The 22568-nt window shown below is 45.6% G+C and overlaps 2 protein-coding genes across 8 annotated transcripts; both read right to left on the bottom strand.

Moving 5' to 3' along the window:
• Positions 1–435: 435 nt before the first annotated feature.
• slc10a7 (solute carrier family 10 member 7) lies at positions 436–12236 on the bottom strand. Of its 3 annotated transcripts, XM_029117846.2 has the most exons (13): positions 12013–12236; positions 11045–11127; positions 9923–10059; positions 8980–9055; positions 8836–8874; positions 7689–7724; positions 7120–7203; positions 6665–6830; positions 6115–6166; positions 3788–3861; positions 3507–3652; positions 2976–3032; positions 436–2523 (listed from the first exon to the last, which is right to left on the bottom strand). In XM_029117846.2, the coding sequence occupies exons 1-12, from the start codon at positions 12110–12112 to the stop codon at positions 3012–3014; spliced, it is 1014 nt and encodes a 337-aa protein (XP_028973679.1). In that variant the 5' UTR covers positions 12113–12236; the 3' UTR covers positions 436–2523; positions 2976–3011. The 3 variants fall into 3 exon arrangements, with proteins under 3 accessions (XP_028973679.1, XP_028973678.1, XP_028973680.1); XM_029117845.2 differs by lacking the exon at positions 2976–3032 and having other exon boundaries at positions 472–2523; XM_029117847.2 differs by lacking the exons at positions 436–2523; positions 2976–3032; positions 3507–3652; positions 3788–3861 and adding an exon at positions 3868–3986.
• A 412-nt stretch (positions 12237–12648) lies between these two features.
• Positions 12649–20799, bottom strand: ttc29 (tetratricopeptide repeat domain 29). Of its 5 annotated transcripts, XM_034290399.1 has the most exons (14): positions 20206–20799; positions 19897–19980; positions 19566–19625; positions 18991–19154; positions 18654–18745; positions 17945–18038; positions 16614–16826; positions 15878–15948; positions 15565–15671; positions 15329–15452; positions 15099–15188; positions 14510–14672; positions 14258–14473; positions 12649–12753 (listed from the first exon to the last, which is right to left on the bottom strand). In XM_034290399.1, coding segments are annotated over exons 1-14 (1590 nt in total). In that variant the 5' UTR covers positions 20316–20799; the 3' UTR covers positions 12649–12751. The 5 variants fall into 5 exon arrangements, with proteins under 5 accessions (XP_034146290.1, XP_028973645.2, XP_028973646.2 ...); XM_029117812.2 differs by having other exon boundaries at positions 14330–14672; XM_029117813.2 differs by having other exon boundaries at positions 14366–14672.
• Positions 20800–22568: the final 1769 nt, after the last annotated feature.

Below are 22568 nucleotides of genomic sequence, written 5' to 3'. Positions count from 1 at the left end.
GGCCTTGGATCCTGGTGTAATCAGTACACAGGGTGAAAGACAGCAAGACAATCCGCTGCCTCTCAGCTAAAAGAACTAAATCCAAATGAGTCAAAAGCCATGTTGCATTAGTCCTCCTGACTTCCACAGTCTAACACAAATAGATGCCGCGGATAACCGAACAGAAAATGCCTCAGGTTATTCAGGTCCTGTTTAGCTAGATACATTTACCTGTATGTCTGGGAACTCAACACTACGGAGGCCATCATTAACATCACCCATCTGGTGTCCCAGGTATAAATGAGTCCCTGATTAGAGGGTTGAGATGAGAAAACGGAGCGGATCTGGGGGTCAATAACCCTGTTGTAGACATCACAAAATTTCATTGCCCTCACGTATGAAACACGTAGACAAAATTAAATAATAATGTCATTAAAAGCAGCCCACATCCATGCATGTTGTCTTCCATTAAGAAGGCTCGTTTACACGATGTAATGCAAAACAAGCTTTTATTCTGAGCAGTCTGCCGAAGATCAAATTCCCTTCTCAGCCTTTGACAGTGATTAAATAATGTCTCCTTCAGCCACAACACAGGAGAGAATGAACAATGGCACTTAAGAAATTATTTTTAAAAGCCTGTGTTGGGACTGCTGCTGTTATAATGCAATGAACAATGTTTACTCTGAACCGGAATAACGTTTGCAAACATACAACAATACACACAAATGCATACGGCCCTAGTAAGAGGTATTTAGTAAGTAAAGTTTTTGAGCTGTGTACTACAACCTCATCCCTTCAGTTTAACGGACTCCTCCAAGGTCCAGGCTGTTTCCTGTAGAGAGTAGGGTTTAGGATGTAGGAGTATGGGGCTAGGGTTCATATCCTTCTAAGTGACATCCTTACTGGTCCACATTTTCACACATTCTTTGGTAACAGCAGAAGAACAAAAAATCTGAAAACAACAAAATCGTCAGAATATTGACCTTGGTTATAAGATAACAATGATAAATATTTTAATATCAACAACTGGCCACTCCATACTTTTTAACGAGGGCCGACAGGAGACGCAAGTTTTGAGCCTTGCTCAGGGGCAGAACAGTCTTTGTCACCTTTCTTGCAACCATTGGGTTACGGGTCAGTTGCTCTAAACGCTATAACTACCTGTCCCACTGGTCACTGATCATAGACACACATGGGGGGGGGTAAAGGTCACTGATCATAGACACACATGGGGTGGGGGGTAAAGGTCACTGATCATAGACACACATTTTCCCACCGAAAATGTCCAGAAAAGGGCACATCAACAGGCCATGGTCCTTTGACTATGCTAACAAAAATAAAAGTCTTACATAAAATCTATTTCATATTCTCTTAACTTAGAATCAAATTATGTTATTGACTCATACATATATTTGTGGCAAACGCGTTAATTGCAAAATAAAAAGCATTTCAAAACCCAACTCAAAAAACACCTGTATCTCAAAGAAACTCCTTACAAATGGAGAATCAAGTAAAACTCCAGAGAAGGGTGAGCTGGCCAATCAGAGGTCAAGAAAAGGAAGAGCTGGCCATTTAACTCACATTCACGTTTAATAATCACTTATGAACCTAAACCCCTCCAACACCTAAAGCAGACTATCAACATAATAATATTTCATTTTCCACTCATATGTTAGGAAAGTATTGGTCTCATTTCATAAAAATCTGAAAACACTGTGCTTTTAAAGGTGCTGTAGAAATCCCCCAGAGAACCCAAATAACAGACAGCAGGTTGGCCATCAGTCAACACCACAGCCAGAGAGAGAAAGGTCCAAAAAGCACCCTAATCACTATTTAATAGTGCACTAGTGTAGACCAAGTCCCATAGACATTTGGTCAAAAGTAGTGCACTATGCAGACAGTAGGGCTGCATTTTGGATCCAGGGCAGTCTGATAACAGGACAAAGACACACCAACAGATCATTGGTCCATCTGTGCCAGGCGTTGTACCAAAACCCTGCCGCTGTGACCATCAGTGCCACTTCCTGTTTCCTGTCCCGCAGGGAGTTGACATCATCTCCATGTGGATACAAAAATAGAGGTTGCGACTTTTATGTTTCGTAAAAAAAATGAAACCGTGGAATGATCTCATGTTGTCATAGAAACAATGGCAACAGTTATAAGCAGGACTTCCTGTTGCAAGTCTTCAATGACGTGTCAGTTGTCTTTTGACCAGAGCGAGGCCACTGGTCTGCGTATCGCTCCTGTCCCAATCCAGAACGGTCTAGCCAATGAGACGGCTCACCGAGGGGCGGGGTCAAAAACAGACCAGTGTGGTCCAGAATGGTTTAAATGGATATGAAGGTATGTCCTAGAGTGTCTTGAGTCAGAGTGGTCCCTGGTGAGGTTGGCGGTTGTGATCAGGCACTTGTGCTTCAGTGTCCCTCCCCCAGAGAGAAAAGACGTTCCGTCTGTCACAGTTTAAAGCCTCCCCCCATAAGGAGGAGGGAACAAATGCAGGAAGAGTCCACTTCAGATTGCCTGTAGGTTGGTCAGTTTCATCCCCTGTGGGAACACACACACACACACACAATTAGTAAGAGTGTTGACTGACATTTATGATACATTTGCAGAAAAGGAGAAAATGAAGTGACCAAAGCAACCAGCAGAAGCAAAGTTCAGTGCGCACTCATGAAAAGCAAAGCACATCATGAAAGCCTTTAAACGCGCTTCTCTGTTGGATTAGTGATCTTTATAATGCTACACATGCACTGTCTGAACTAATCAGAGACCAATAAATGTGATTGAGACCAAACGTGGCCAATTAAGTCCAGGTGAGGAAGTGGATTAGACAAATACATACACCTTGTCACCTCTCGCTCCTCCACTTCTCCTCCTCAAAACCTGTTGGCTGAGAAAGCCAGAGGTCCCTCCTCTCTGACCTTCTCGTCCAATGGGTTTAGAGACGGGGAGACGTGAGGAGGATGTTCATTGGCTGGTGTTCCTTCCCTACTCACATACAAACATCCAGGTACTGTAGGGGTCATGCTGCTCTACTTCAATAGCAGGTTAGGCTGTTACAGGAGAGGAAAGGAAAGGGGGTCGGTTAGATACGTGTCTATCTGGGCGTGTCCGTGTGTGTTTTAGGTCCAACTATACTCATGGGGACCAAATGTCCCCATGGGCTTAGTAAAACCAGAACGAATTTGACTCATGGGGACCTTTTGCCAGTCCCCATGAGGCAAACCAAATGTCCAGGTCAGGGTTTAGGGTCAAACTTACCATTCATTTTAGAGTTAGAATTCAGGCTTCTTTAAGGTACAGGCATTGTTGGTTAGGTTTAGGAATAATGTTAGGCATTACATCTAGGAAAAGTCTAGGCATAAATTTTACTTTATTGAGGTTAAGGTTAGGGTTAGATTAGGGTTAGGGTAAGGGTTAGGTTTAGGGCAAGGGAGCATGCAATTTCTATTTTCTGGTCCCCATGAGGATGGCCATACAAACTTGTGTGTGTGTGTGTGTGTATGTATGTATGTGTGTCTAAGTACCTTGTGTCTCCTGTTCATCCAGGTCTGGATGGTCGGTACCAGAATGGAGCCCAGCAAGATCTGAGCTGGGTGATAGATGAGTAGGGGGACTGAGATGAGAGAAAGGTGATCGTAACCCTCAAAGACTATCTTTAACATCGGAATACCTGGGGGGGGTTCAGGCAGAAGGAAACAAATGAGGAACAAATGCTCAGTTAAACAATCTGATCCATTTCAGTGTCATTTTCACATTCAGGAATTGAAGGGATGTAATACATGATACTTGATGTCCAAGTCCTTACCCAGCGTCAGGGATTTGTGTGTAGCACAGAACATGATGGCTACGGTATCTGCTGAAGTAAAACCTGATTGTTTCCTAGAAGACAGAGACAGAGACATGATGACTACGTATCTGCTGAAGTAAAACCTGATGGTTTCCTAGAAGACAGAGACAGAGACATGATGGCTACGGTATCTGCTGAAGTAAAACCTGATTGTTTCCTAGAAGACAGAGACAGAGACATTATGGCTACGGTATCTGATGAAGTAAAACCTGATTGTTTCCTAGAAGACAGAGACAGAGACATGATGACTACGTATCTGCCGAAGTAAAACCTGATTGTTTCCTAGAAGACAGAGACAGAGACATGATGACTACGGTATCTGCCCTGATTGTTTCCTAGAAGACAGAGACAGAGACATGATGACTACGGTATCTGCCGAAGTAAAACCTGATTGTTTCCTAGAAGACAGAGACAGAGACATGATGACTACGGTATCTGCCGAAGTAAAACCTGATTGTTTCCTAGAAGACAGAGACAGAGACATTATGGCTACGGTATCTGCCGAAGTAAAACCTGATTGTTTCCTAGAAGACAGAGACATGATGACTATGGTATCTGCCGAAGTAAAACCTGATTGTTTCCTAGAAGACCGAGACATGATGGTTCTGTAGACTACAGGTGGACATCTAGACTAACTTTGATGACCGGGAGAACTAGGCAGTACTGGGTTATATCTGGTATAGACTAACTATGATGACCAGGGGAACTAGGCAGTACTGGGTTATATCTGGTATAGACTAACTATGATGACCAGGGGAACTAGGCAGTACTGGGTTATATCTGGTATAGACTAACTATGATGACCAGGGGAACTAGGCAGTACTGGGTTATATCTGGTATAGATTAACTATGATGACCGGGGGAACTAGGCAGTACTGGGTTATATCTGGTATAGATTAACTATGATGACCGGGGGAACTAGGCAGTACTGGGTTATATCTGGTATAGATTAACTATGATGACCGGGGGAACTAGGCAGTACTGGGTTATATCTGGTATAGACTAACTATGATGACCAGGGGAACTAGGCAGTACTGGGTTATATCTGGTATAGATTAACTATGATGACCGGGGGAACTAGGCAGTACTGGGTTATATCTGGTATAGACTAACTATGATGACCAGGGGAACTAGGCAGTACTGGGTTATATCTGGTATAGATTAACTATGATGACCGGGGGAACTAGGCAGTACTGGGTTATATCTGGTATAGACTAACTATGATGACCAGGGGAACTAGGCAGTACTGGGTTATATCTGGTATAGATTAACTATGATGACCAGGGGAACTAGGCAGTACTGGGTTATATCTGGTATAGACTAACTATGATGACCAGGGGAACTAGGCAGTACTGGGTTATATCTGGTATAGATTAACTATGATGACCGGGGGAACTAGGCAGTACTGGGTTATATCTGGTATAGATTAACTATGATGACCGGGGGAACTAGGCAGTACTGGGTTATATCTGGTATAGATTAACTATGATGACCGGGGGAACTAGGCAGTACTGGGTTATATCTGGTATAGATTAACTATGATGACCGGGGGAACTAGGCAGTACTGGGTTATATCTGGTATAGATTAACTATGATGACCGGGGGAACTAGGCAGTACTGGGTTATATCTGGTATAGACTAACTATGATGACCGGGGGAACTAGGCAGTACTGGGTTTTATTTGGTAAAGACAGACTTTGATGACCAGGGGAATTACTGCATGATTTTGAAATGTGTTGAACTAATGTATTATACTTCTACAGATGTATAGGGGAGTATAGACTACTGTGTTAAGCAGTACTGGGTTATATTTGGTATAGATTAACTATGATGACCGGGGGAACTAGGCAGTACTGGGTTATATCTGGTATAGACTAACTATGATGACCGGGGGAACTAGGCAGTACTGGGTTTTATTTGGTAAAGACAGACTTTGATGACCAGGGGAATTACTGCATGATTTTGAAATGTGTTGAACTAATGTATTATACTTCTACAGATGTATAGGGGAGTATAGACTACTGTGTTAAGCAGTACTGGGTTATATTTGGTATAGACTACTGGGTTAAGCAGTACTGGGTTATATTTGGTATAGACTACTGGGTTAAGCAGTACTGGGTTATATTTGGTATAGACTACTGGGTTAAGCAGTACTGGGTTATATTTGGTATAGACTACTGGGTTAAGCAGTACTGGGTTATATTTGGTATAGACTACTGGGTTAAGCAGTACTGGGTTATATTTGGTATAGACTACTGGGTTAAGCAGTACTGGGTTATACTCACTGTGTTGACAAGACAAATGTCAGCAGCATGAAGCTCAGCTGGATGGAGAAGACTGGGGAGACAACAGAGAGCTCACGTAACATTACCACACACAAACCCCATCACCACACACAAACCCCATCACCACACACAAACACACACCATCACCACACGCAAACACACACCATCACCACACGCAAACACACACCATCACCACACACACACACACACCATCACCACACGCGCACACACACCATCACCACACACACACACACACACACCATCACCACACGCAAACACACACCATCACCACACAAACACACACCATCACCACACAAACACACACCATCACAATGCACACAGACACACACAAACACACACCATCACCACACACAAACACAAACCATCACCACAGACACTATCACTACAAACACATACACACGCCATCACCACACACACACACAGACACACACACGCCATCACCACACACACACGCCATCACCACACACACACGCCATCACCACACACACACGCCATCACCACACACACAGCCCCTCCCACAGAGACTCACTGATTAAGGTGATGAGCAGCAGGCTGAGATGGTCCAGGTCTATGCTGGGGTTGGAGAAAGTGTCGCAGAAGGTGGTGTAGATGATCATGAGAAGCACCACAGAGCTGATGACTCCAAACGGAGGTTTCCTCCTTTCCAGCCAGTCCTTCAGAAACCGCCGGACCACCTTATGAAGGTGTTCATAACGGGGTCATAACATGTTAATACAGGTGATATAGGGCAGAGGTCCATTCTACACCTTAAAACACATGAGGTAGCAGGTTTCATATAGGCTTTTGACATGGAATGCAGGGGTTATAAACAGCTCACAAGACACATTCATTTATAAAGGCTTTGTAAATGCTCTATAAAACAACTAACACTGTTTTGTAATAGCTCTATAAAGGTTTGTGTGTAGTCACGGACCGGTGAAGAAGTCATGGGGGCTTTATAACTGACGAAGGTAACAGACTGACCTGTCCAAGGATGAGAGGAACGACCACAGTCATGAAGAGCTGAGAGAATATGGAGGAGAACGACACAGAGGAGGAGGAGCCAAGCTGGAGGTGGGCGGAGCAAGATATCAACACAACCATTAGACCAAGGATATCACAGAGAGAAAAAACTCAATATACCTTTATACAGGGTCACCTGACTCAGCTTTCCATCAAGCTCTCCAATGAGGTGAGACAAATATGGACGGAGAGAAAACCAAGAGGACGGAAGATCTCTGGGAAAATTTTTTGGCAGCCCTTCTTTTAAGCAGGCTTACGTGCACACAGAGAAAATACGAGTCAAATACACTGTCATGAAATGTTTGGGCACTGCATGCTTTAATAAAAATATTATCTTATCTATACCACTGCTGTGTGTGTTCAGGGCAGGTTTAGTCCCTACTCTGTCAACACACCAATGATTGAGATTAAACATTGTTACGAGATCGTATATTCTCTGTTTGCTAACTTCAAGAGGTCCTCCTTCTGACCTTCAGTGGAGGCGCAAATGGGAGGATGAGGACTTCCAGATGAGACTAAGACATACTTACAAATAAAAGTAACAGCAGAGGTGTCACTACGATCCCCTACACAGCAAAAAGAAGAGACACTTGTTAAGGACCGGACCATTACAGCAACTTCCCATTAATTCCCTAGTTTTCGCAAAATCTCTGTTGGAGTATTCCCGGGATTGGAAGTGAATAAACAGGATGCCCAACCAGGATTTCTGGATCCTTCAGTCAGTCAGTCTGATTGGTTGTATGTTTGTACTGTTTCTGTCACTGTTATTGTGTTTAACTGAAAATAATGTGCAGTCGGACAATTCCATGCAAACACTGAATCACAGATCTACAAGCTTCAACACCGTTGTCCTAAACATCCAATCCACTTCCTCACATCCACGTCCAAAATAAAACCCAGATCTGCAGGGACCGCAGACACACAGACCACATCCGTCACTCAGACACACAGACCACATCCGTCAGACACACAGACCACATCCGTCACTCAGACACACAGACCACATCCGTCACTCAGACACACAGACCACATCCGTCACTCAGACACACAGACCACATCCATCAGACATTCAGACCACATCCATCACTCAGACACACAGACCACATCCGTCACTCAGACACACAGACCACATCCGTCACTCAGACACACAGACCACATCCGTCACTCAGACACACAGACCACATCCGTCACTCAGACACACAGACCACATCCATCAGACATTCAGACCACATCCATCAGTCAGACACACAGACCACATCCATCAGACACACAGACCACATCCATCAGACATTCAGACCACATCCATCAGTCAGACACACAGACCACATCAGTCAGACACACAGACCACATCCATCAGACATTCAGACCACATCCGTCACTCAGACACACAGACCACATCCGTCACTCAGACACACAGACCACATCCGTCACTCAGACACACAGACCACATCCATCAGACACACAGACCACATCCGTCACTCAGACACACAGACCACATCCGTCACTCAGACACACAGACCACATCCGTCACTCAGACACACAGACCACATCTGTCGCACAGACACACAGACAACATCTGTCGCACAGACACACAGACAACATCCATCAGACATTCAGACCACATCCGTCAGACATTCAAAACACAAAACACATACAAGAAATTGGACTTGGACTTACCAGGAAGCTTCCAAAGGCTGAGTTGAAGATAGCAGCAGCCTAAGAGCAAAAAGAACAGAAGGTTACTAACAAACGTGACCTCTGCCCAATGTACTGTCCTGTCTGGAGAATAGGGCTTCAAAAACAGGGTGTGTGTGAGTGTACCTCATTCCCCCCCACAGCTTTGGTGAGAATGACAGCAGAGGAGACGGGAGGAGGCATGCATCCCACTGTCTGCAGCCTACACACACACACACACACACACACACACACAAACAGGTTGAGGACCAGCAATACAAAATTAAACTTTTGCCTAACACTAACGTAAACCCTAACCAAAGTCGAAACCTAATTTAAACCCCACGTAAGATAAAGCTTAAAGTGATAGTGGTCAAATGCACTCAATTTACAGGATTTTCCTTGTTTTACTCTCTGAAATAGTAAAACAGTAATACACACATACACATGCATGCACGCACGCAGACACACACACACACACACACACACACGGGTCTCTGTCAAGGGCATGTCTCCCATGGCAACCATACGGTAAAACCCTCTCCTGAATGAGACTCTTTCACATCCCTCATCCTCCCTCCCTCCCTCCCCTCTCACTCCCTTTCTCCCCCGTTGCTCCACTCCCTCCCTCCACTCCCTCCCTCCACTCCCTCCACTCCCTCCCTCCACTCCCTCCCTCCCTCCACTCCCTCCCTCCACTCCCTCCCTCCCTCCCTCCCTCCCTCCCTCCACTCCCTCCCTCCCTCCCTCCCTCACGTTTGCTACTCGGTCTCCCTGCCTCTCTGTGTCACTGCCCTTAATATCCACCACGCTTTCCTTCGTCGCTCCCCGTCGGACTCCCTCCCTCCTTCACACAGTAGGAACACGCCACTGACGCCAACATCTTTTAAAGCAGTAATCCAGCTCACATGGGATGAGATTCATGAGACTCATAATGTCTTGGTACAGTGACTTTATAATTCAACTGAATGGGAAGAGACTCTTGGCTGTCTAATATGGGACAGTTATTTCTGAAGCGCTACAATTTAACCACCCCCCCCCCCCCCCCCCCCAATTTCCCTCCGTCTCCTCTCCTCCCCCCTTTACTCACCCACTGAGAAGCCATGTGTTGATGCTGGTGAGGGCCAGGACTTTGATAAGGAGCCACATAGCAAGAGGGAAGAAGACCAGGGTGAAGGACTGTACAAACAGATGTAACTTCACATGGAGGACAGCACTGGTCAACTCCTAAAGGGAGGAGGGAGCGGTAATGGGGAGGGATGGTGAGGTAGGAGATGAGGGAGCGGTAATGGGGAGGGATGGGGAGGTAGGAGATGAGGGAGCAGTTAAGGGGAGGGATGGGGAAGTAGGAGATGAGGGAGCGGTAATGGGGAGGGATGGGGAGGTAGGGGAGGAGGGAGCGGTAATGGGGAGGGATGGTGAGGTAGGAGATGAGGGAGCAGTTAAGGGGAGGGATGGGGAAGTAGGGGATGAGGGAGCGGTAATGGGGAGGGATGGGGAGGTAGGGGAGGAGGGAGCGGTTAAGGTGAGGGATGGGAGGTAGGAGATGAGGGAGCGGTAATGGGGAGGGATGGGGAGGTAGGAGATGAGGGAGCGGTAATGGGGAGGGATGGGGAGGTAGGGGAGGAGGGAGCGGTTAAGGGGAGGGATGGGGAGGTAGGAGATGAGGGAGCGGTTAAGGGGAGGGATGGGGAGGTAGGAGATGAGGGAGCGGTAATGGGGAGGGATGGGGAGGTAGGAGATGAGGGAGCGGTAATGGGGAGGGATGGGGAGGTAGGGGAGGAGGGAGCGGTTAAGGGGAGGGATGGGGAGGTAGGGGAGGAGGGAGCGGTAAGGGGGAGGGATGGGGAGGTAGGGGAGGAGGGAGCGGTTAAGGGGAGGGATGGGGAGGTAGGGGAGGAGGGAGCAGTTAAGGGGAGGGATGGGGAGGTAGGGGAGGAGGGAGCGGTAATGGGGGAGGGATGGGGAGGTAGGGGAGGAGGGAGCGGTAATGGGGGAGGGATGGGGAGGTAGGGGAGGAGGGAGCAGTAATGGGGGAGGGATGGGGAGGTAAGGAGAGAGAGTGAGAGAATATAAAAAGTGTCAGTGAACCACGGAAACAAGAAGCCATATGTATTTACTATTATGTAATTACGCAATATTCTAGCCAATAGTCAGTCTTTAGATAGTCTAGAGTTAAATCACTAGTTTCTACAGGTATGGTTTTCTTTACCTCTGTTTTCAATGAAAGGCCACTGTTGAAAAAAATGGCAGACACCGCCACAAAGGTGATGGTGATCTCTGGTCTTAAAGGACCTGGGAGACGGAAAGAGATCCACAGACTCCGTGAACATACAAACTAACTGGACCTACTGCATTAGTAACTTTATCTTTCTGTAGATACACAGTGAATGACTGCGGAGTGTAATCTATAAACAATACGCCCAAAGAGCTAGTAAAGGAATGGTTTGATCCCGGATATAAAGTAGGGTATATTGGATCTGTTGTGTCTGAGCGTTGGGTGTCCGTCGGTCTCGCAAGTGCCAACAAAAACCTTGATAGGACGTGTGTTCACTGTAAGCTGCGAAATGCAACGTGTCACTTGAGCCTGAACAGGTAGCTAGCTATACCTACATGAAATACTGACCACATTCATCTGCCTTCAGAATAGGCGACTTTAACTACAACTAATACACCTAGGGGTTGAACCGCGACTCTACGCTACAAACCGTGGCAACCGCCGTCTCTTTCAGGGCACCGTAAACTTTGAATAGGATGTCATTTAAACAGCTATAAAACGGTTGCTGAAATAGTTTTGAAATCGGCAGCAACTGCGATATAACTTCGCTAGCTAGCTAAGGTAGCTAATGTTACTACAGTACTAGGACAAAAAGTTGACTTCCAATCGGTCCTGAAAACACGACCTTAGGCAACAATGAGATGCCAGTAGTAGCCTAGTACTGTACGATCGGGGTATCAATCCAGGAAAACTATGTGGCGATGGTTGTGAGTTTGACAGCTAGGAAATTATATTAATGTTCAACTTCTCAACTTGACAAAATAAATGCAAACGTTTTTCCAGCATTTTGATTGCAAGCAACACATAATTATGGTTCGAAACCTTTCGCAACACTTTAATTTTTAATTATAACAAGTTTAAATGAATGACGATGACCAGTAAAACGTGTCAGCCGAACTCACCTCCTTTCGCTCCAATTGAAGGCTGTATTTTGGCTAACATGATAACGGTTACTATGCCGATAATAAACCATTCTTTCCGTACTCTAGCCAACAGGCCCATATTACCGAATCCTTCTCGGCTCCCCGGCCGAACCTAACACCCCTATCCTGCCCGGACAAGCCTGGTACCAGTAGAAACTATGAGATGTAGTCCTAAAGGATATCACCGAGACACATACAATGTAAATGTGTTTTACTTCCTGACTCCTTCATGTAAATATTCTAATATAGGCGCACAACTTTAATCTGCGCAGAGTTTTCACGGCATCATTGCAGCAATGCATCTGATTTTTGAAAGTCCTCATAATTTGAATACCGATTTGATCATCAAAGGAAACATATTATTGATATTATTACCAAGCTACGCTATTCGCCAATACAATTCAGGTCTACTTGGAGTATTACGGTTTAGCAATCAAGTTATTTCGCTCTTGAATTTGAATTACAACTTTGACGTTACGAGAGCTACCTATAAAGCCACTATAGCGCCCTGTTCTACCGCCCAGACAGGTTACACTTCGCACTAATTTCAGTTGTAATACTGGTTTAATCAATGTTTTCTTATACTCAGTACGAATAAAAAGATTACACTAACTCCAGAGTTTACAAATGTTTTATTATTAACATGGTGATAAAAGTATGGCACTTCTCTGGTCCCCCGGTCCTGTCCCTAATCCGCTTCCTCTTCTTACCAACATCCCTCTGTTTGAAACACAACACACTCGTGTTCACAAGCAGCGAAATGAACAGTATAACTTCAGTGCTTAACTGGTTACCCACCTATTAAAATTAAGTTATTCTCTTTAACAAAATATATGATCATATCAACGACTAAATAAACTATTTTTTATTCATGTGTGGTTTTGGATGTACAGTATCTCACAAAAGTGAGTACACCCCTCACATTTTTGCAAATATTTGATTATATCTTTTCATGTGACAACACTGAAGAAATGACACTTTGCTACAATATAAAGTAGTGAGTGTACAGCTTGTATAACAGTGTAAATATGCTGTCCCCTCAAAATTACACAACACACAGCCATTAATGTCTAAACCGCTGGCAACAAAAGTGAGTACACCCCTAAGTGAAAATGTCCAAATTGGACCTCCCGGTGTCATGTGACTCGTTAGTGTTACAAGGTCTCAGGTGTGAATGGGGAGCAGGTGTGTTAAATATGTTGTTATCGCTCTCGCTCTCCCTCATACTGGTCACTGGAAGTTCAACATGGCACCTCATGGCAAATAACTCTCTGAGGTTCTGAAAAAAATAATTGTTGCTCTACATAAAGATGGCCTAGGCTATTAGAAGATTGCCAAGACCCTGAAACTGAGCTGCAGCACGGTGGCCAAGACCATACAGCGGTTTAACAGGACAGGTTCCATTCAGAACAGGCCTCGCCATGGTCGACCAAAGAAGTTGAGTGCACATGCTCAGCGTCATATCCAGAGGTTGTCTTTGGGAAATAGAGGTATGAGTGCTGCCAGCATTGCTGCAGAGGTTGAAGGGGTGGGGGGTCAGCCTGTCAATGCTCAGACCATACGCCGCACACTGCATCAAATTGGTCTGCATGGCTGTCATCCTAGAAGGAAGCCTCTTCTAAATATTATGCACAAGAATGACAAGCAGACTAAGGACATGGATTACTGGAACCATGTCCTGTGGTCTGATGAGACGAAAATAAACGTATTTGGATCAGATGGTGTCAAGCGTGTGTGGAGGCAACCAGGTGAGGAGTACAAAGACAAGTGTGTCTTGCCTACAATCAAGCATGGTGGTGGGAGTGTCATGGTCTGGGGCTGCATGAGTGCTGTCAGCACTGGAGAGCTACAGTTCATTGAGGAAACCATGAATGCCAACATGTACTGTGAGATACTGAAGCAGAGCATGATCCCCTTCCTTTGGAGACTGGGCTGCAGGGCAGTATTCCAACATGATAACGACCCCAAACACACCTCCAAGACGACTGGCCAAGCATGTCACCAGATCCTATTGAGCATCTGTGGGGCATCCTCAAACGGAAGGTGGAGGAGCGCAAAGTCTCTAACACCCACCAGCTCCGTGATGTCGTCATGGAGGACTCCAGTGGCAACCTGTGACGCTCTGGTGAACTCCATGCCCAACAGGGTTAAGGCAGTGCTAGAAAATAATGGTGGTCTGGGATGTCTCACATGTCTGCTGTGTGGATGTGTTCTGGGATGTCTCACGTCTGCTGTGTGGATGAGTTCTGGGATGTCTCACATGTCTGCTGTGTGGATGTGTTCTGAGATGTCTCACAAGTCTGCTGTGTGGATGAGTTCTGGGATGTCTCACATGTCTGCTGTGTGGATGAGTTCTGGGATGTCTCACATGTCTGCTGTGTGGATGAGTTCTGGGATGTCTCACATGTCTGCTGTGTGGATGAGTTCTGGGATGTCTCACATGTCTGCTGTGTGGATGAGTTCTGGGATGTCTCACATGTCTGCTGTGTGGATGTGTTCTGGGATGTTGTGTCGGAGAAGACATCCTCCCTCCTGTCTTTCCAGGCAGTGAGGAGTCTCAGGTTGCTATGGGATGCTGTTTCTATGTGGTGACTGAACTTCCTGATCAGACTGTGGGCCTTGGCACTACCCACACACACCTGAAAATCAATGAATCAATCAATCTGTCAATCACAATCGATAAATCACAATCAATTAATAATCTTCAAATCAATCTGTCAATCACAATCAACCATTCTGTCAATTTCTTTTACCCCAGCAGTTGTGCTTTATAGCACAACACCAAAATGAAAGCAAGGCCGAAGAGAAGTGGCTGGGAAAACTCCAGACAACAGAGTGGAGCCAGGCTTTCAGAGACTGTCCAATAATATTCGCCAAGTACAGGTACTTAAACAAGTAGTCTGAACTGTTGTGAGGCTGTATAGACAACATGAACAGTCTCCTGTAGATGAACACTACCCTGTCCCAGACTGCAGTCTGTTCCCTACAAAGTGCTGTACCTTTGACAGAAGCCCTAAGCACTAGGCTTTAGTACACAGTTCGAGACTCATCCATAGTCCACAGACCTGAGCCCTCTGCACCAGAGGGACCTCGTCCAGGTCCCGCGCGATCTCATACGCCCGCTCGAAATACGCACAGCCTCTGTCGTACTGACCCTGAGGAGACAGACAGGGGAGGAGGGGGAAATGAGAGTGAAGGGGGAGAGGTCTCTGTTAGACAGTGGGATAAATGCATGTCATGAAACTGCAGAACGTCAACATCACACCATCTCCCTGAACCACCCCCTTTCCTCTACCCGGGAGGTGAAGATGACTCCTAAACACATGCAGGCCTCCTCCAGGTGGTGGTGCTGGTTGTTGCTCTGGGAGACCTCTGCAAACTTCTCCAGATACTGGAGTGTCTCATTCAGCTTTCCTTCGCTGCAACACACACACACAGTTACTTAGACATACACAAATATGATATATTTTGTATATGTGTGTGTAGGTGTGTGTAAGAGTGTGTGTATGTGTGTGGGTGTGTGTAGCCTACCACTCCAGGGACTTTGCTATAGCTTTGTAAGCCTTCCCCAGTCTGTCAGCATCCCCCAGGAGGGTGGAGATCTCCAGGTACATGTTCAGGAAGCACTTGGCTGTCACCTGAATTCAAACAATTGTTTTTAAAGACAGTAGCGCTGTTGGTCCCAGAGGCCCTAAAGCAGTAATTAAAACACTACGTTGTGAAAGTGGTCCGTAAAGTTGAAACGAATAACACTGAATGATTAAAGGTTTATTCGCCCACTGTTTTAGCACTAATTTAAGAGACCAGATCAAGTCACAAAGCAATCAACACCATGTCTATATACCTGGTCTCCTACGCACTGATAGGCCAAACCCAAACGGTAGGCCACCTCCCCCTCAACTCTACGGTCACCAGCTAATGAAGACAAACAGGAAGACAGACAGACAGGTAGACAGACAGACAGATAGACAGACAGACAGGTAGACAGACAGACAGACAGGTAGACAGACAGGCAAGGTTAAGTATATACGGTAGTCTGATTGCTTTCAAATATTTGTTAAGGTACTCAAAAACCACACGTACGCGCGCGCACACACACACATACACCCATCCACACCCACACACACATACACCAACACGTACACACACATACACACACACACACACACCCACCCACACACACACATACACACACACACACACACACATACACCCATCCACACACACATACACACACACACACACACATACACCCATCCACACCCACACACACCCACCCACACACACATACACCAACACGTACACACACACACACACACACACATACACCAACACGTACACACACATACACCCACACACACACACACACACACACACATACACCCACACACACACACACACACACACACATACACCAACACACACCCACACACACACACACACACACACACATACATACACCCACACACACACACACACACACATACACCCACACACACACACACACACACACCCACACACACACACACACACACCCACACCCACACCCCCAGTCAGACACAGGCAGACAGTGTTCCCACCCTCCTTCGCCCTCTGGAAGGCCTTGTTGAGTGTCTGTATGGCTGGTCTGTGGTCGTCGGCCTGCAGCAGGAGGTTGGCCAGCTGGGTGTACACACCACAGAGAGACTGACACGCCTGCGTGTGAAGACACACACCCCCATCGTCTCTCCAGGACTGCCCAGCCGTCAGCTTGTAGAACCGCTCATAGATCTCCCTGGCACTGTCCAACTGACCTGCACACACACATACACACACACACACACACACACACATACATACACACACCAATGGTAATTTCGTTTAAGATGATTAAGTCCATGTTAGTCAGTGATGTGATTAATACAATTAATGATCCAGTTCTCTTCTGTTCAAGGCCGTTGGACTCCACAGTTCTAGACAGCTCCTGGACCTGATGATGGAGTCTCTCCTACCTTCCTCCATGTATCTCCTACCTTCCTCCATGTATCTCCTACCTTCCTCCATGTATCTCCTACCTTCCTCTGTGTCTCTCCTACCTTCCTCTGTGTCTCTCCTACCTTCCTCTGTGTCTCTCCTACCTTCCTCTGTGTCTCTCCTACCATCCTCTGTGTCTCTCCTACCTTCCTCTGTGTCTCTCCTACCATCCTCTGTGTCTCTCCTACCTTCCTCCATGTATCTCCTACCTTACTCCGTGTCTCTCCTACCTTCCTCTGTGTCTCTCCTACCTTCCTCTGTGTCTCTCCTACCTTCCTCTGTGTCTCTCCTACCTTCCTCTGTGTTTCTCCTACCTTCCTCTGTGTCTCTCCTACCATCCTCTGTGTCTCTCCTACCATCCTCTGTGTCTCTCCTACCTTCCTCTGTGTCTCTCCTACCATCCTCTGTGTCTCTCCTACCTTCCTCTGTGTCTCTCCTACCTTCCTCTGTGTCTCTCCTACCTTCCTCTGTGTCTCTCCTACATTCCTCTGTGTCTCTCCTACCGTTCTGTGTCTCTCCTACCTTCCTCTGTGTCTCTCCTACCATCCTCTGTGTCTCTCCTACCGTTCTGTGTCTCTCCTACCTTCCTCTGTGTCTCTCCTACCATCCTCTGTGTCTCTCCTACCATCCTCTGGGTCTCTCCTACCATCCTCTGTGTCTCTCCTACCTTCCTCTGTGTCTCTCCTACCATCCTCTGTGTCTCTCCTACCGTTCTCTGTGTCTCTCCTACCCTCCTCTGTGTCTCTCCTACCCTCCTCTGTGTCTCTCCTACCATCCTCTGTGTCTCTCCTACCTTCCTCTGTGTCTCTCCTACCTTCCTCTGTGTCTCTCCTACCATCCTCTGTGTCTCTCCTACATTCCTCTGTGTCTCTCCTACCTTCCTCCATGTATCTCCTACCTTCCTCCATGTAGACTCGTCCCATGTTGGATGAGGCCTCAGCCTCTTTCCGTCCTCCGTCCATTTTGACTCGTTGTGCTGACGCCAAACTGGCCTTGTGGAGACAAAACCACTTTACCGTCCACCAGAACCATACTAAATATACACAGGATTAATACACCGTCCACCAGAACCATACTAAATATACACAGGATCAATACACCACCCACCAGAACCATACTAAATATACACAGGATTAATACACCGTCCACCAGAACCATACTAAATATACACAGGATTAATACACCGTCCACCAGAACCATACTAAATATACACAGGATTAATACACCGTCCACCAGAACCATACTAAATATACACAGGATCAATACACCACCCACCAGAACCATACTAAATATACACAGGATTAATACACCGTCCACCAGAACCATAATAAATATACACAGGATTAATACACCGTCCACCAGAACCATACTAAATATACACAGGATTAATACACCGTCCACCAGAACCATACTAAATATACACAGGATCAATACACCACCCACCAGAACCATACTAAATATACACAGGATTAATACATCACCCACCAGAACCATACTAAATATACTTGATTATTTGATGGATGAATGTTGGGTTGTGAACGGGTCTTTATGAGGAGGTATTGGTACTGGATGGGTGTGAAAGGGTCTTCATGAGGAGGTATTGGTACCTGGTAGAAGTGGGAGCTCAGCCACATGTCGTCTGTGTCTCTGAAGTACTGAGCCAAACACAGCTGGTTGTCATATACCTCACTCCACACACCTGGCAGAGACACACACACACCACAGCAAACAGGTTACACCAGGGGTTTAACACCAGGGGTTTAACACCAGGGGTTTAACACCAGGGGTTTTACACCAGGGGTTTAACCTGGTCCTTGAGAGATTTGACTCTGATTTGCTATTCCCCTGGAAACAGAAAAGGCTTGGAACCACTGAGTTAGATGTAAACAGTACTGTGTGTGTGTCAGTGTGTGTGTGTGTGTGTGTGTGTGTGTGTCGGTCTACCAGCCCTCTGTGCTGTCTCTGCTCTGGTCAGGTAGTGTTGGAGTGTATGAAGTTTGGTGGGTTGCTCTTCCAACGATATCTGCTGCCAGATGACTGATCCTGGACCAGCTGCTTCCCGGACCTCCTTCCAGTGCCGCAGCAGAGAGGACAGCTCGGAGAAAGACCTGAAGGGGCAAACAGAGTTGGGCTGCCTTCAGTTCAGTCCCTCCCTCAGCTCAGAGATCTGCCCTGGGATGATGTTCTCCTTCTGTGGTGAATGGAAACAGTACAGCCCCCCCTTATGGCTGACTGACACACTACAGTCACTCACTCCTGTTGCCACAAAAAATTGCCCAAAGTCAGGGATGAATGTTGGCAAGTTCCAATTCATAAGACACCAAAAAATACCACTATAAAAAAATCACTGTAGACAAAATCTAGTTAGTTTCATAGCTGAACCACCAATCCATTCTAATTTTACAGCCTTTCTAATTTTACAGCAGTTTGCAGCCCTGAACGGCAGTCCTAGTGTCAGAGTTCGGTTTACTGAAGCCCAAATGACCTTGAGCTGGGAACGTGTGTAAAGTGTCTCTGACCTGTGGAACCCTCCACGCAGCAGCTCCACACACGTGTTCTTCCACACACTGCTCCGGAACCTGGGGACAGACAGAGCGGAGGAGGGGAGAACTCTGACAGAGATCTTTAACCAGGGGATTTCGTTCCAGACCTTGCTATGAGACAGTCCAGTCTACCAGCCTCTTCTGGTACAAAGAAACAGTTGGTCATTGAAGGAGAATAAGTGGCGGGACACCCATCATTGGGTTATCTGACCTCTACAGGTGAACAGGTGAACTGCATTGTATTGAGCTGAGCAAAGTCCAATGCTGACTAAGCTCATGATTTTACAATGCCACGGAATTTACTTACATGGCGACTTCATCTTTGGAGATTGTTGGCGTCTGGATTATTCCTGTTGACTTTGGTTCATTTTCTTTCTTCTTGTTCTGTATCCTAAACATATGGCACTGGTCAAACCGGTTGTCTTGTTTCATTGTAGGATTATATTTGTAATTGTAAATAATAATATAACAGTCAAACCCAAAGGTCACTCCTACTATACGTCCGCGTATAATGGGCAACATGGATTACAGCAGACATCTAGCATCTAGTATTTAGTGTTACGTAGGCACAAGTGCAACACAAATGAAGATATTTTTATGGACTATATCGACCCACCTGGACCGTGGTCGTGGACTAGTCCGCTCGTGCGCAGGTGAACGTTTCTCCGGTTTGTTGATGTCCGGAAGAAAGTTAACTTTTTGCCTCCGCGCCACTGACGCGCTCATCCTAAGGTATCGTTGCCAAACTTTTGCCAACTGGATATTTCAAAGTAATAGGGTATAACAAACGTTATAAGTCACATCTGAAACACAAGGCCGTTTTGAAATCCTATCAAACCAAGTCCGGCGTGGTGTTAGACAACGCAGTCGCTATAGCAACACTTCCGTGTGCGCTCAGAAAGTTCTTAGCTTTGGGCCTCGTTCCAACACTTTCAGACGACCCTACCCCTTAGCAAAAAGAAATGTTCAGAATCACGTATGAAAGCTCAAAATAACAACACTGAGTAGAAAACAGGAAGGACAAAAGGACGCGGGAGCTATGTTAAATATCGACTGCCAAATGTATCAAAGCCTTTTCTATTTTGGACGGGTTAAAGGTGTTAGTCTCTTTCTCTCTGTTTCTCAGTGGTTTTCTCATAATTCCATTAAATTCAAAGGATATATTTGCATGGGGAACATTTTTTTACATTTCCATAGAAATTGGAAAACAACCCAGCTAGAATAAATGATGGTTAAAACCAAAAAAAATTAAGTGACAAATCTGAAATTATATGTAAACACACTATCTTTTCAAAATGACAAAGGCATTTCAAATGTCATAAGAGTATGCTTGTGGTGATGCACAATATGCAAATATTTACAAAAATTACGTTTACAGTGTTGTTTCGGCTCTGATGGTTGCTCATGGCAACAGGCCACCAGTCTAGCCGCTGTGATTGCACATATCAGGATTTTGCCTAACAAGTACAATGTTCATAACATTTTACAGTATTTGATTTATTTTCAAATGATGTGTAGGTAATAACAATTATGAGGAAATATGTGTCTCTAATGGGGTCATACATTTGACAGGAGGTCAGGAAGAGCATTTCCATTTCCATCTAATTTTGCCTTCTCATGACAGCCAAGTCTGCCCATAGCAACTTCTCTTGATGGCGAGGCCATGCTCAGTCTGTGAATAGTCCATGTGAATAGTCCATGTGAATAATCAAGGTTTAGGACAAGGTAGAATTCCAATTTTGTTTTTTGTTGACTTTTCTTTCAATCTCTCTCTCTCTCTGTCTCTCTCTCTCTGTGCCAGTTGTGCTAAATTAAATTACATGTGTCAAATATTTCACCATTTCAAATAATACCAATATAAACACAAATGTCAATGAGACTTCCAAAGGTAAAGCAATGTAAACAACAAAAGCAGTATTTAATGAATTGGTATTCATTTCAATGTTCCAATGGTTTTAATGCTTTTTCAAGTGTTTGAAACACGTGGAGTGAACTCGTTTTTTGGTCTATCGGAGAACCGGCAGACAAATCAAGGATCCAGCCTAAATGTGACATGGAACCCATTTATCCATCTAGGGCCCTTCTATTTCCCAGGGTCCAAGGGAATTAGAGTTCCATTTACTAAATCACCATTTCAAGAACCCCAACAGAGGATAAGAAAAAGAGGCTCCAATATAAAGAAAAAGAAGCCCCAATATAAAGCTCTTTGGTTTATGATGCAACAAACACAGTAAGAACAAACGTTTGAATTCCAAACTTTACTGCAGCATGGAAGAAGATATTTGTTTTATTACTGTGGGAATGGGAGCCGCTACCACACGATTCTTTCCTTGTGTGTATGTAACACAACACACACACACACACACACATACGCAGATACATGACGTCTAATAAAACCTTTGTAGTGGATTAGTTGCCAGTTCAAAGACGCGATTCCCCATTGAAGTGGTGTGGTGGGATACGCCTGCTCTTTATTTGCCTGCTCTTTATTAGCAGTGGAATGACACCGCTCTGGTTAATTTCCTACACAATCTAATTTGTTCCTTTTCAAGGAAGGCTGCATGAGTATCATGAAAAGAAACTGTGGCGGTTGATGTAAAATTTGAGTAAGACTTTCGTCATAACAAATGTCTTCTAAACAGGAAGAGAGCATCAAATAACGGAGTCTAACAGAATCGAATGGAACTCCTCATTGCCAGTCAACAACAACTACAACCAGTTCAAAGGTCATGTCCCCCACGACCCCTCTTCAATCGGCGACCACAGACGGGAGGGGGTCAACAACCAATGGTTGAGAAGTACTGGAAGTTTAAAGGTGAAAGGTGTTGGCCTGGGTTCATCCAGTGGTCTAATTGACTGCTTCAGGAGCACAGGTTCTCCACAGCATGGGTCTATTTCAGCAGTGAGCCGTGACCCCAGGGCTGGAAAGGGGAATATTCTGCCGTTCTGTCCTCCTGCAGGTCGACACAGCTGTGAGTG

Source organism: Esox lucius, chromosome 24 (assembly GCF_011004845.1).
Source record: "Esox lucius isolate fEsoLuc1 chromosome 24, fEsoLuc1.pri, whole genome shotgun sequence".
Taxonomy (NCBI): Eukaryota; Metazoa; Chordata; class Actinopteri; order Esociformes; family Esocidae; genus Esox; species Esox lucius.
This window is presented reverse-complemented; position numbering and strand designations above follow the sequence as displayed.

What these genes read in the sequence shown, in the direction of transcription:
- slc10a7 (XM_029117845.2), bottom strand. Translation starts at nt 12,112, where the DNA reads ATGGGCCTGTTGGCTAGAGTACGGAAAGAATGGTTTATTATCGGCATA. An exon ending in ACATTTGTCTTGTCAACACA is followed by an intron (nt 3,862 to 6,114) that starts GTGAGTATAACC and finishes TCTGTCTTCTAG; the next exon opens with GAAACAATCAGGTTTTACTT. An exon ending in GGATGAACAGGAGACACAAG is followed by an intron (nt 2,524 to 3,506) that starts GTACTTAGACAC and finishes GTGTTCCCACAG; the next exon opens with GGGATGAAACTGACCAACCT.
- ttc29 (XM_034290399.1), bottom strand. Translation starts at nt 20,315, where the DNA reads ATGAGCGCGTCAGTGGCGCGGAGGCAAAAAGTTAACTTTCTTCCGGAC. An exon ending in TCCAAAGATGAAGTCGCCAT is followed by an intron (nt 19,626 to 19,896) that starts GTAAGTAAATTC and finishes GTCTGTCCCCAG; the next exon opens with GTTCCGGAGCAGTGTGTGGA. An exon ending in TGAGCTCCCACTTCTACCAG is followed by an intron (nt 18,039 to 18,653) that starts GTACCAATACCT and finishes TGTCTCCACAAG; the next exon opens with GCCAGTTTGGCGTCAGCACA.